The following is a 15,116-nucleotide window of genomic DNA, read 5'->3' as shown; positions in this document are numbered from 1 at the left end:
TATTAGAGCAGGGGTCAGCAACCTTTTCAAACCAAAGAGCCAACCTACATGAAAATTCAGAAGTAGTCCACTAAGAGCTATTATAAGAATGTTCATTTGCATGACTGAAAATACAACTTAATCATGTCAATTATCAGTAATATTAATAGAATGAAACGAAACATTGTACTTGCAGCCTTTACTTAATGAGACTTCTGCTACTGCATCTTCTCACATTACTTTGATGTTTTTATCATAACTGGTACAATTCAGGTTGATGCATTCATTCAAGCTACACGAGTAATTACGTGTTTTTAAAATTTTGAATTTTTCATTTTAATTTAAAAAGTTGCATGTATTTTGGGAATGACAAGAGCGCCATATTTGGTTCCAGATTGAGCCAGATTTAGCCCAAGAGCTATAGGTTGCAGATCTCTGTATTAGAACAACTTAACACAGTATTTATACCATGCTGTTAGTAGGAGATGCTCTCCCACAGCTGCCTCTCCTAGTCATGAATCAAGTAGGAAAAAATTCGAATATCTTGAGATTTCACATTTGGGTATTCCCCTATCTGTGGTTCAGAAAGAATCCCTCAGTCTTTTGCTGGATGTAAAGCTTTATTTATAGAAACAGTGCACTGCATTAACAGCAGAAAGATTGCATTGTATTTAAATTCAGCACTAATAGGTTAATATTTATTTACATTTAATTAATATTTAAACCAGGACACTAAATACAGCTGCAATTTTAGAGCAGAAAGGACAGACATAAAAAAACAAAAAAGAGACAGACAATAGTAAAATGTCACGATTAGTTATTTTGCTCAGACCACTCAGGTGGATTTAGTCCAATGGTGTATTAGAATTTCTTAATCTGATTAGCTGGAAGATTGGATTTATCCAAGTCATCAAAGTACGGATGGTTCAATGCCATTTTCCCAGAGATTCTTTTCGCAGGATCATAAATTAACATTTTCTGCAGGATAAAAATAGTTTAATTACTTATGAAGTGTAAATGAATGTATTTACTTGTAAAACCTGGTTGAGCTTTATCTTCCAATACTTCAGTAAAAGAGAAATACAAATTCTATATGCAATGGACTTCTGTGCTCACTTTGACTAGGAAGCTTCAGTTTAAAGCTATTTTAACCAACAACTCAAATACAGCAGTTCTCCTAGAACTTCAAAATATGAGACAAATGCATTCATTTCCCCTCTGGCTTAGTAATTAAGCCACTGTGTTTAGTAGTTCACCTATTAACATTAGGCATACTTTTACAAGCAACTCTAGGTACTTCATGGCAGAATTTTCTGTAGTTTTAGTTTGCTGGTAGTGCAGAGTTAAAGTGCAGGATAGGGATGTGAAGGACTAGTCACTTCCCCACACCCTTGTTGTTCCTATCAGATAGAGACAGCAAGGGGGAGGGGGAAACAGGCGGTACTTCAAAGTGACAGTGCCACGGGGAGCCTAGGGTCTGCCGCTTTGAAATGCCGCATGCAGCCCAAGGTCCCCAGCTGGCCCTGGGCTGCATGTGTTGTTTCAAAGAGGAAGTGCCACACAGTGCCACATGTAGCTTGAGTCCCCCGCTGTTTTGGTACTCCCTGCAGCACTTTCACCTTTGAAGTGTAGCAACAGCCTTGGGGTTGTTGCTACACTTCGAAGGCAGAAGCCCCTTTTATCGACTTATCAGACAGTCGATGCCTGATGCAAATTATTAGCCAAATAATCGAAATTTTACATCCCTAAAACAGACAAGGGATTTTTTGGAAGAAGCTTCAAAACTGAGAAGATAGCAAAAGCTCCCCCCTCCCCCCCAAACAGAAGATAAAAAATTCAGCACAGATATTATACAGGGTATTACTACTCTTCCCAGTTTTAGTACTATGGGGAAAAGAAACCATTTTAGTTATGGCATTCCAGAGTCTTCTAGGCCACATAAGGAAGCATTTAAGTTAGATTAGATAAAAACTAAACCCAGCTTCTCTATCTAGTATACAAGTCCCAAAACTAAGACAAGCATATGCAAGACATGAATCTTTTCTTTTTGAATTGCTGTACCCTCTTCTCAGTTAAAGAGGTAGGCTTTTGATAGGGAATTTCCAAAACTCCACCTGTCTGTTCCCTCCAAGTCTCCCTCTTTTTCTCTCCCCAAGAGATCACAAAGGAAGACAAGGAGTATTACCTTCAAAAGAGAAAATTCAGATTCTGGAAGGTGGGAAGAGGAATAATGGAGGATCACTGTACCCACTGCAAAACAGCAAGTCTCTACTGGGAGGTCTCCCACTTAGAAATTCAAAGACCTGAACTTCATTTGGCTAAACAGTTCTGTGACAAGTTCCCCCACGCATTATGGCATTGGTATATAAATGTGCATAACATGAAGATGCTTGGGACAAAATGCCTCACAACTTATTAAATTTAACATTACAGATCCAGCAGATTGTATATCTTATTTTGGTGCTATAGTAAGATAAGGGCCTGAAATAAAAGTCCATGTAGCACAGGCCTGGTTTGAGGCCTGACCTTAAACAGTGGACAAAACTTGGCTAATATAAAGCAAAGGTAAGCTGTGAGAAGAGGCAGGCCTCTGCTTCCAGAACTCAACAAGAACAGGAAGGCACAGGTATAGAATAGTAATTAGTACTAGGTACTGGCTGTGAAACAGTAAGTGGTACTAGGCATAAGTTGAAAGCACATTTCAAAAGGATGGTAACACCACCTTGTTAAAAAAGATCTGGGTACCCACATTCTCCACCAATAACAGGAACGCATTAAACCTGGTTCAGGAAAAGGTTTAAAATGACAGCATAATGGCAAGAGATGTTCTAATCAACCTACAAGAACCAAGGTGATGGGTAACATCAGAGGGTAGCAACCTGACACGTCAGGAGAGATGAGTAACTAGTTTATATCTGTATATAAAGAGGTGTCTTGGAGGGGTTGCCTTTGTCCAGCCTAGGGGGCACCCATTTCAGTGACTGAGCAGAGTGCATAGTCAGGGGTACATACGCATAGCGGTTCAGTAGAGTCTACTAAACGTTATTAATATACTTCATTTGCCAATAAACCTGGCTGGGCACATCCAATCCTTATCTGATCTTGTGGTCTTTGGGGGCTCTCTTGGAATCGGCTGTGTTGACTACTTCCAGTCAACACAATACGCAGGACTGAGCACACATGCACACAGCCAAATAGTTATCATTGATGGAGCAGGAAACCTGTCAGTGAATCTTGACTACTACAGATGCATGTATTGTTCTTGTATGTAAAGTTAGAAGTATGAAGTATGGGATTGTTCACGGTTTTAAATGTGCAAATGAGGGTAATCAATGGTGTGCCGAAGTCTCAATGACTGGGTGATCAACTTGAACGGCCTTATCTGTCCTTTAAGTCTAAGCAGTGATTGATTTGACCATGCCACCTGATACCAGGATACCAGTTTCACCAGGTAATTTTCCACGGAAAGGGTAGAGAACAAAAGATTCCTGCCCAAGGAAAGTCTCTAAAAACAATGGGAAGCTAACAGTCCTTTTGTCTTGGCTGGCCTAAGACACTCTAAGGGAGAGCTGAGGACCCAAGTCAGAGTAAAAGATCATCTCTGACTTGAAAGCATGCCTGAAGTAAGTTTTAGGGTAAGTTTGTAATAACTCTTAGTGTATTAGAACTAGCTATACATTACTTATTTTAATTCTGTAACTTGCTTACATCCATTTTCACTTGCAACCACTTAAACCCTGCGAAGAAAGTGAACATCCTCATGAGCTTTCTTTCTGTAAAATTTTTACCCAGAGAGATTGATTTGGGGTTTTGATCCTTTTTAAGGGTTGGTTTCCTGGGTGTTGTGCATTCCCCCAGAGCTGAAGTGGTTCAGTGTCTGCATTGCTCTTTGGGGGAAGGGGGACAGTTACCCCAACTTTGTGCCTTGTCTGAGGGAGACCAGAGGATCTGGTGGTAGGGAGCCTCAGAGAACAAGAAGCTGAGTGTCAGTGACATAATCAGCAATAGAAAACAACCCTAAGAGGTCTTCTGTGACCACACCCCATCAAAAATTCCATAAAATATAAATGTAAGTCTTGCTTCTGCTATTAGATGTTGCACGTCATCTCAGCCCCAAATTAACATGTCACAGCTCAGTTACATCCCTAAAAATAGAGTTTTATAATAAACACTGACAACTTATATTAATTTTCGAGTTGATGCACTTATGAGAAAAGTCATCTACAGTAGAAGCTCCAAGTTACAAAAACATTCTGGGAATGGAGAGTAACTCAGACAGTTACCTAATTCACAACTAGTGTTCTTTGAGATATGTTGCTTAGGTCCATTCCATAATAGATGTGAATGCTCACCAGTGCCAGAAGTTCATCCCCTCAGCAGAACCCATATGGGAGCAACCTCAGTGACCCCTGGAATGGGGCCTTCATGGTGCAATATAAGAGGCACTACGTGCTCCCCCACCCTCAGTTTCTTCATGCCAGAAACTGATAGTGGGGACGAAGAGTGGGATGTAGAATGGACATGAGCAACACATCTTGAAGAACACTAGTTATGAACAAGTAACAGTCTTTCCTTCTTTGAATACTTGCTCATGTTCATTCCACAGCAGGCGACTCCAAGCAGCACCCTTGATGGAGCATAGGAGTTCATGGCCCTGTTGACTGTAGTCCAGCTCTGCCAAATTCAGCGCTCTCTGGCCTGTTGGATAAAGGACTAGTGAGACAAATGTGGAAACCTTGAAGATCTCATGGATCGGCACGTGCAAAAAAGGCCACTGCCAGGGCCTGATCCCTAGTTGAGTGAGCTCAGATGGGCTGGTGGGGGAGCTCTTCCGAACTCGTAACAGAATACATGAGGTGATCCATTTGAAAAGCCATTAAGCCAACACCAGTGGCCCTTCGTTCTATCAGTGGTGGCCACAAAGAGCTGTGTTAATCTAAGGAAAGGTGTAATGCATTCCAAGTAGAACTCCAATGCCTTTCTGACATTCATACTGGCAGGAATATGTTCAGATTAACATGAAAGGCAAAAAAACAACCTTTCACAAAAAGCCAGAGCTGGAACTTGTCTTTGTAGAAGACAATGTACAGGGGTTCCAAGGTCAAGGCGCTAATCTCCAGCACCTGCCTTGCTGAGCTGCTAACTAGAACAGATGGAGCAGGAAGCAAGAACCAAGGAATTCAAAGGGTTGTCCGGTGAGCCAGGAGAGGATGAGGTCTCATCTGTGGGTAGGGCCTCTCAGTCACACAAACCTTACAGTCAAGTCATGTGAGAAAATTGACTGCCCTTGGATTTCTCTTGAGAAGTGGAGATACTGGCAAGGTGCATTCAGATGGAGGAGTATGCTAGCTTAACCACTGGTTCAAAAGGTAGAGCAAGTTATTGAAGATAGCCTGGAATGGGACACGGCATGGCGAGATACCACATTCTGAAGCACGTAGGGCAGGGGTGGCCAACCCATTTAACAGCGAGCCAAAACATCAGCGGGAAAAATATGAAGAGGCGCACCTGAATTGTCAAGCCAAAAAAGCCCCCCAGAACAGAATTAAGCAAAAACACACCAAAAAAAAATTTTAAAAAAAATTTTTTTAAAGGAGGCTGCCCCTCTAAGACGGCCGCCATCTTGGGCACCATTATTTAAAATCCCACAGCTCCAACCAGGTAAGCACAGGGAAGCGGCTTCATGAGCCACACTTTTGGCTCGCAAGCCAGCCACGGCTGCCATAGGGAGAACCTCAGCCACTTTGCCTGATACATCAGATAGCTTACTGCTACCAAGGAGGACCTGTTGGACTTCCTCCAAGCAGATGCATTCTTCCTCATTCAATTACTGCACTCCCTGTCTAATGTACAATATGTAGACTGTATTGTCTATGAGGACTCACCACTTTGCGTGACACACGAGACAGGAAAATCACACAGGCCAGCCAAATGGTCCTAAATTCCCTGACGTTCATAGGTAGCCTTGCCTCCTCCAGGGTCCACATCCCTTGAGTTGGGAGATCGTTGAGGTGGGCTCCCCAAACGAGGCATCTTATGCTGGCTCCAGGAAGGGAGGTTGAACAACAGAATCCCCTCCAGAGCATTGCCCAGGACTGACCACTGGAGGATGGCAAGCACTTGTGGAAGAATTGTGACCACCCTGTCCAAACGGTCCTGAAAGAGAGCAAACCAAAGCCGGCTAGTACTAAAGCAGCCGAATGCAAAAGTCTGGCATGGTGAACTAAGTAATGACCTAGCAGATGCAGGCAGACTCTGGCTGTCAGGGCAAACTTTGATACTTCCTCTAGGAGATTGCTTAGGACCTGAAATATATCCAGGGGCAGAAAGGCCCTTGAACAGGTTTGAGTCAAGCACCAGCCTGATAAATTCTATCCTCTCAACAGGTACCAACCTGGACTTTGTCACTGACTATGAGTCCCAAGAACTGGCAGGTTGCTAGGAGGACCACTATGCTGACTTGGACCTGGAGCAGCCCTTAATCAACTAACTGAAGTAAAGATAAACCTATATTCACCTGAATGTGAGATCACTACCTTCCACATACTTGGTAAACACCTTTGTCATCATGGCAAGGCCAAAGGGAAGGATTGTAAACTGGTGGTGGGACAGTCCCTTTGTAAAGTGGAGGAAGTGGCCGTGGCCAGGGAAAATTGCCCTGTAGGAGCAAGCATCTCTTCAGGTCAAGGGCAGCATACCAGTCCCGGAGAATTAGGGCAGGGATAATTGAGGCCATGGAAGCTATGCGAAACTTGAGCTTCTGCACATGCATCTTGAGGCCTCCAAGATCCAAGATGGGCCACAGGCCTCCTCTAAGCGTTTGGCATTAGGAAATATCCTAACTAGAACTCCATTTCCATATTGGGCAGAACGTCTTCCACCGCCCCCAACTGCAACAGCTCATGAACCTCTTGAGAAAGGTCCCTGAAGAGGAACAGAGAGGAGGAGTGGGAAGGGAGGGAGAGAGGAATTAAAGGATATTTACTCTCAGGGATAGTACTGAGGACCCATTGGTCTGACATGATAGCAGTCCACATCGTGAGAAAACATAAAATGCGGGTGTTGAACCAGGAGGGAATAAACTGTTTCCTTGTCCCTTGCTTGGGGTAGGTAAAACAAAACTAGGCAGGTGCCAAGAATTGACTTCATCTGTGCTTATAAACCCTTGCTTTATTTGGCAGGAGGTCCTTATCAGGATTTGCTCAGACTAGTGGGGTGTGTGTATGTAAAGCGCTTTTGAGTTGGTATGAGAACATATGACCTCAGGTTGTAAATATAGGGTGGACATCCTTGAGCCTGTGTAACATTCAGCAATCAGAGCTTGGCCAAAGAGGAGGCCCTGGAGAGTGCTGTGCCACTGAGGATAGTCTGGAGAAGAGCAACCAGGAAGCCTGGTGCATAGCGACTGCAGATGAATACTTGTAAGGCTGCCTTAGCTAGTACTGTGCCTTCTTCCAAGAGTGCTTTGAACACCTTCTTAAAATTCTCCAGGAGTGCCTCCTTAAATTTAGTCATGGCCCACATGAAGTCGTAAAGGTCAAGGAAGGCATAGTGGTTAGCCATCAATGATTTTAAACTGTATGATGAGTAGGTCCTTGGCCAGGACAGAGTACTTCCTCTCTACCCTTTTGGAGATGGGCAAGAGGGAGGAAGGGTTCTGCCACAGGATTATGGTGATCTTACAGACCCAGTCAAGGAAATGCAGTGCTATCTGAGGCAGTGCTGGGGAGCTTAATGTCAAAGAGCATGTCTGTGGGCTTTTCATGCTCCCCTGCCTGGAGGCCCAGGTTAACTATCCACTTCAGGAGCTCCTGACGCACCTTAACATCTTCCGGTGGTACCAGGTGCAAAGGGCTTGCAATGGCCTCCTGCAGGGAGGCTGCAGTGGACACCAGTGCTACATGTTTTCTCCTCTGGTGGGACAGACTGATGGCTTGCCAGGGTGCCATGGCTCAATGCTGGCCCTCTCTCCTGGGCTTGTCCTTTGAGAGGATAATCCGAGGTTGATGGTCACTCGGTTATCCTTGACATTTCGTGTGCCAGTGAGTTAGGTTGAGGGAACCCCCACAGGTTCCAAAAGAACCAGAACATTGGCCATTCCACTTCAGGCCATCCCTGCAGTGGTGGTGGCACCATGGAGGGGAGTGGTGCCAGAGGCTGGTCCAAAAGCAGGGAATCCTGCTCGATGCCAGCTTTCAAGGTATCCCTGACATGACACAGGAAGACGTCTGGATGTCTGACACTGATGGGCAGCAGGGAATTGAGCGGACTTGTCCGGCAAGCCTGTCTTGGGCCCCTGGGGAGTAGCACAGACCAGCGGATAGGCAACCAGAGATCAGTGACATATGCCTCCCAATGCTCCCTTGATATGGGGATCCAAACTGGGGCCTGGAGTTTGAAGACCTTCTTACAGTGATGAACATCGAAAAAGGGACCAGTGTTGGGGTGACTACAATCGGTGGCGTCAATTCATCCTATGATCTTGGGATCAGTACTGAGATATCCAAGTCATTGGGGGCTGGCTCCGGTGTGATCTCTAGGCGGCCTGGGAACTCCTCCATGGCCTCTGGGGCTCCGAGTGCCATCCCATGTCCAGCCTCCAGCACCTCGGATCAGGTAAGTGTAAGGGTTCACGCGAAGCCCTTCTCAACATTGTTTGGTGCTTGATAGCTGTGCACTGGGAAGCGCTGGTAGGACAGTACCTTTGGGGAGGAAGGGGAGAAAATCGGGGCTGCCTGGGAAGGAGATACCCAGCTCAGGCCCAACATGGGCTTACTCCTGGACTGAAGCACACCCTGGGCCGCTCTGGCCAGTATCAGCAGAATCAATATGCCCTGCAATCTGGAGTCCTTCAGTGCTACTCTACATTGCTGGAGCAGAATGGGAAGGTCTTGTCCACTCTGCCTGAGTCAGCTCCCAGTTCCCTGGGGAGGGAGGGGGTGGTGGTCAATGAGCTGCTTGGCATGGGTTTGAGGCCTCCTCCTTAACTATATGGTCTGTTAGGGATTTTAGCCTTTTGCACTGAGGAGAAACTCTGCAGGCCCAACCTGGGCACCACTGGAGTGTCCTGCACCAGTGCCAGGTAGGCAGGCAGAGCTTCAGAGTCTCAATGCGTGGATGAGACGATGGTGTAGGGAAGAGGAGTTTGGATTTATTAGGAATTGGGGACACTTTTGGGAGAGGGGGAGCCTATACAGGAAGGATGGGCTCCATCTAAACCAGGGTGGAACCAGACTGCTGGCACTAAACATTAAAAAGGCCGTAGAGCAGTTTTTAAACTAAGAGATGGGGGAAAGCCGATTGGTGCGGAGATGCACGTAAATCGGAGGGAGACTTCTCTTAGAAGAGAATCCATTGATAGAGATTCTCTACGCTGTAGTCAGAAAGAGAGGAGGGGAGAGGGCAAACCATGGGCCAGAACAGACAAACACCCACATACAAAGGAATCCAATGCATCAGGGAAGGGCAGACAAATAACCAGTGGCAAATTTCTAAAGTGCTTATACACAAATGCTAGGAGTCTGATGACTAAGATGGGTGAACTAGAGTACCTCGTATTAAATGAGGAGATTGACATAATAGGCATCACCGAAATCTGGTGGAATTAGGAAAATCTGTGGGACACAATCATACCGGGATATAAAATATATAGAAAGGATAGAGCAGGCTGGGTGGGTGGTGGAGTTGCACTGTATGTGAAAGATAATGTAGAATCAAATGAAATAAAAATATTAAGTGAATCAACATGTTCAATAGAATCGCTATAGATAGTAATTCCATGCTCCAATAATAAGAAATTAGCAGTAAGGATATATTACCGACCACCTGACCAGGACAGCGATACTGACATTGAAATGCTGAGGGAGATTAGAGAGGCTACCAAAATAAAGAACTCTATAATAATGGGGGATTTTAATTACCCACATATTGACTGGATACATGTCACCTCAGGAAGAGAAGTGGAGATAAAATTTCTCAATGGCTTAAATGACTGCTTCTTGGAGCAGCTAGCACAGGAACCCACAAGGGGAGAGGCAATTCTCGATTTAGTCCTGAGTGAAGTGCAGGATCAGGTCCAGGATATAACTGTTACCGGACCCCTTGGGAATAGTGACCATAATAACATTCAACATTCCTGTGGTGGGAAGAACACCTCAGCAGTCCAGCACCCTGGCATTTAATTTCAAAAAGGGGAATTACACAAAAATGAGGAGGTTTGTTAAACAGAAATTAAAAGGCACAGTGACTAGAGCCAAATCCCTGAAAGCTGCATGGAAACTTTTTAAAGACATCATAATAGAGGCCCAACTTAAATGTATGCCCCAAATTAAAAAGCATAGCAAGAGACCTAAAAAAGAGTCACCGTGGCTTAACAACCATGTAAAAGAAGCAGTGAGGGACAAAAAGGTATCTTTTAAGAAGTGGAAGGCCAATCCTAGTAAGATAAATAGAAAAGAACATAAACACTGTCAAATCAAGTGTAAAAATGTAATAATAAAAGCAAAAAAAGATTGAGGAACAGCTAGCCAAAAACTCAAAAAGAAATAACAAAATGTTTTTTAAGTACATTAGAAGCAGGAAGCCAGCTAAAAAACCTGTGGGTCCCCTAGATGATCGAGCTATAAAAGGAGCAATCAAGGACGATAAAGCCATTGCGGAGAAACTAAATGATTTCTTTGCTTCAGTTTTCATGGCTGAGGACGTTGGGGAGATTCCTGAATCTGCACCGTCCTTTGTGGGTGATGAATCTGAGGAACTGTCCCGGATTGAAGTGTCATTAGAGGAGGTTTTGGAACAAATAGAAAAACTTAATGTTAACAAATCTCCGGGACCGGATGGCATTCATCCAAGGGTTCTAAAAGAACTAAAATGGGAAATTGCTGAGCTATTATCTGTGGTTTGTAACCTATCCTTTAAATCGGCTTCCGTACCTAATGACCGGAAGGTAGCCAACGTGACACCAATATATAAAAAGGGCTCTAGAGGCGATCCTGGCAATTACAGACCGGTAAATCTAACTTCAGTACCGGGCAAATTAGTCGAAACAATAGTAAAGAATAAAATTGTGAATCATGTAGAAGAACATAATTTATTGGACAAAAGTCAACATGGTTTCTGTAAAGGGAAATCCTGTCTTACTAATCTGTTAGAGTTCTTTGAAGGGGTTAACAAACATGCGGACAAGGGGGATCCAGTAGATATAGTATACTTGGATTTTCAGAAAGCCTTTGACAAGATCCCTCACCAAAGGCTCTTGTGTAAATTACATGGCCATGGGATAAGAGGGAAGGTCCTTTCTTGGACTGAGAACTGGTTAAAAGACAGGAAACAAAGGGTAGGAATAAATGGTAAATTTTCAGAGTGGAGAGGGGTAACTAGTGGTGTACCCCAAGGGTCAGTCCTGGGACCAATCCTTTTCAACTTATTCATAAATGATCTGGAGAAAGGGGTAGAGCAGTGAGGTAGTAAAGTTTGCAGATGATACAAAACTGTTTAGGGTAGCCAAGACAGAAGCAGACTGTGAGGGACTCCAAGAAGATCTCACCAAACTGAATGATTGGGCAACAAAATGGCAAATGAAATTTAATGTGGATAAGTAATGCACATCGGGAGAAATAACCCCAACTATACGTACAGTATGATGGGGGCTAATTTGGCTACGACAAATCAGGAAAGAGATCTTGGAGTTATCGTGGACAGTTCTCTGAGAACTTTCACACAGTGTGCAGCAGCGGTCAAAAAGGCAAATAGGATGCTAGGAATTATTAAGAAAGGGATAGAAAATAAGACCCAGAATATCTTACTGCCCCTGTATAAAACTATGGTACGCCCACATCTTGAATACTGTGTACACATGTGGTCTCCTCACCTCAAAAAAGATATTTTGGCCTTGGAAAGGGTTCAGGAAAGGGCAACTAAAATGATTAAGGGTTTGGAACGGGCCCCATATGAGGAGAGGTTAAAGCGACTGGGGCTTTTCACTTTAGAAAAGAGGAGACTGAGGGGGGATATGATAGAGGTATATAAAATCATGAGTGGTGTGGAGAGGGCCGATAAAGAAAAGTTATTTATTAGTTCCCTAAATAGAAGAACTAGAGGACACCAAATGAAATTAATGGGGAGCAGGTTTAAAACTAATAAAAGAAAGTTCTTCACACAGCATGTAGTCAACCTGTGGAACAACTTGCCAGAGGAGGCTGTGAAGGCTAGGACTATAATAGAGTTTAAAGAGAAGCTAGATAATTTCATGGAGGTTAGGTCCATAAAAGGCTATTAGCCAGGGGATAAAATGGTGTCCTTGGTCTCTGTTTGTCAGAGGCTGGAGAGGGATGGCAGGAGACAAATTGCTTGATCATTGTCTTCGGTCCACCCTCTCTGGGGCACCTGGTGCTGGCCACTGTCGGTAGACAGGATACTGGGCTAGATGGACCTTTGGTCTGACCCAGTACAGCCGTTCTTATGTTCTTAAGGCACTGGCATTTGGGCCCAAGTCCAATCTGGTCTCTGGTGCTAGGACTAACGCCAACTCCATTAGAAGTGCCTTGAGGTGAAAGTCTCTCTTAGTCCAAGGTTTAAATGACTTGCAGATGCAGAATTTACTGCTAACGTGTCCCTCACCCAAACACCTCAGGCAACTGTTATGCAGATCACTAATGGGCATAGGGTGCTTGCATTCTCAACACAATCCCAGGGGTCTGAGACATGCCCCATCCCTACACTGAGTCCTGTCCAGGACACTACCTAATAAACACAAATGAGAAGTCGATCTACATGAAGATACTATCTATGCAGCAAGAAAAGAAGCTGTATAGAACACAGCAGTTCTGATGCACTGTCACTTGCAGCAAGAAGCAACTGAGGGTGGGGGAAGCATGCAGAGCCCCTTATACTACACTATGGATGCGCCATTCCAAAGATTGCTAGTACAGATGCAAGATCCCTATTAATCAGTTAACTTTAAGTTAACTGGTTAAATGATAAGTTAAGCGATTAACTGGTATGCAGGGCAGAGGACCGCTTCAGACCAACTGGGGCTGGCTGCTGGCCTCTGCCACACAGGGCTGTCTGCCAGGGCTGGAGCAGCCCTCTGCCCACAGAAGGCTGGGGGCAGGGGAGCATAGTATTGGGGAACTAGTTACTGTTCATATTCTTAGTTACTACGGCTACTCCCCTACAGATACTGCTGAGGGAAAAGCTTCTGGCACTGATGCACAAGAAAAGCACAAGCAAGCTGTCAAAGAATGTTTAACTCAAAACATGATTGTTCTTTCAAAAGCGACTAAACATTGACTTAGTAAATTTTCCAATCTGTATTATGTAGAAGAAACTGCTGTCTTAATTTAAATGAAACAAGCACAAAAGTTGATTTACCACATCAAAGCTTTTTTAAAATCTTGCCCTTGATTTAGTAGTTTAATGCAGTACCGTATTGTATCTGCTTTTTGTATTCGGGTGCGTCTGTTGCCTGATTATATACTTCTGTTTCCAAACAATATATTAGGGTTACTGGTCATTTTGTAACTCACATTCAGAACTAACGTTCTACTGTATGTAGCACTATTATTAAATCTACAAGTTAGCTACTAGAAAGCCTTAAAACCAAGTACCTTAAAGTGCTGACCAAAAATGTAATGCAGATAGCAAAGTCATTTAAGAGGGCAGTGCCAGTTAACTTCAGAGAGGTTCCTGTATCTCAGACAGTTTTACACCCTATGCTGTTATCTTGCAACTAGGAACATCCAGTCAGTTGAATTTGATTAGTGACTGTTAAAAAGACCTTAACTTTTTGGTGTAACTTAAATTGATGAAGAATTAGCTTTTGTCCTGGTAGGTCTTGAAACTTGCACAATTTTGCTTTATTAGATATTAGCATATTCCTTTTTACTTCTGATAAGGAAAGCCAAATATGGTCAGGGGAGCAATTAAGACTAAACATTTGTCATTATATCCTAGTCTGATAGATATATCTTAGCAAGCTACATTTTACAGATGTGCATGCCTGAAATCCATCTGAAAACCAATTTTAGTGAGGGAAGACCAGGGATTTCATAGCACCTTAAGTTGCACCAGTGCAGTGTATCTACAGAGAAGATCTGTAGAAGTACCACACACCACCACTGCCAAATACTAGTTATTTTCATCTTTACTGTTTCAGACATATTGAGATCAAGGTCTCAAGCTTCGGGGCGGGGCCAGAGTATTTTTTTGGTTCTTTTCCCATTTGAGATGCTGGTCCTCCCCCCTTCCTTCTTTTGTTTTTTAAATATGAAGAGGACAAGAGAAAAATCCCAGGAGACAATGAATAGTTATATCACACAGGCTGCAGCTTGAACTGCAGCATTTTATCTCCGTCAAGAGGATAAGAGATGCAATGTTAATGCCAAGAATCCTAAGTGACGGTTATTGATTTCTAAAGATTTTGCTACAGTCCTCCAAAAATGAGAACCTGATGATATTTTCCATACAAAAAGTGGAGAAAGGAAGAGTCTGAGCGAGTCTTTTACAGTTTACAGGAGTGGGGAACCTACATCCTGCAGGCTCTGCCCTGATCTGGCATGCAGGCTCTGCCTGGTAGATGGGAGGAAGCACAAAGACATTTGGGTGCCCAAATCCCTTACCCCCCACCCCCAGACTCCACACCCTACTCCAGCATCCTTCTTCATTAAGGTCCAGACCCCACGCCCTCTCCCACTTCACTCCTGCACTCCACCTCCTGCCCAACCCTGCATTCCTAGGCCCAGACACCCCAGCAGCACCCTCCCACATATTGAACTCCTAATTGGCCCCACCCCAAAGCCCAGCCCTACTCCCCCCCTCAAAAAATCTAGTAGCCCCAGACCTCAAGAAGAGTTAATCTGGCCCTGGGGAATAAGTCCCGAGCCTCAGCATGCTCAAACCTCCTCTTCCCCAAACAGGGCTGGAGGTAAGTGTCTTCTCAGCAGAAACATCAGGGAAGGGTTCCTCTAATCCCACACATTTGTCACCTGGGAGCCAGGTCAGTGAAGGGTTTGTTTGGTTTTTTTTTTTTTTTTGCTGCTTCTTTCTTGTATGTGGCCCCCAGCTGACTTATTGTACGTCAGTGACCACCCACCCAAAAAAATGACTTTACACCAGGGGTGAGGAAAGTAGAGGAAGGG

General features: G+C 44.1%; 1 protein-coding gene across 4 annotated transcripts in view; it reads right to left on the bottom strand.

Annotated features, from left to right (window-relative positions):
* Positions 1-580: 580 nt before the first annotated feature.
* The window catches only part of CDK1 (cyclin dependent kinase 1), a 29,035-nt gene continuing 14,499 nt past the window's right edge, over positions 581-15,116 (bottom strand). For 3 of the 4 annotated variants that reach the window (XR_012905580.2, XR_012905581.2, XR_012905582.2), the window contains 2 exons: positions 5,865-6,135; positions 581-957 (listed from right to left, as the gene is read on the bottom strand). Coding sequence is in view for 1 of the 4 variants with exons in the window: in XM_006113587.5 (XP_006113649.1) it covers positions 841-957 (117 nt within the window). In the remaining 3 variants the exon portion in view is untranslated. The remainder of the gene's footprint in view (positions 958-5,864; positions 6,136-15,116) is intronic. The other variant, XM_006113587.5, reaches the window with a different exon arrangement.

This window comes from Pelodiscus sinensis, chromosome 8, assembly GCF_052426305.1.
Source record: "Pelodiscus sinensis isolate ZL-2025 chromosome 8, ASM5242630v1, whole genome shotgun sequence".
Classification (NCBI taxonomy): Eukaryota; Metazoa; Chordata; order Testudines; family Trionychidae; genus Pelodiscus; species Pelodiscus sinensis.
This window is presented reverse-complemented; position numbering and strand designations above follow the sequence as displayed.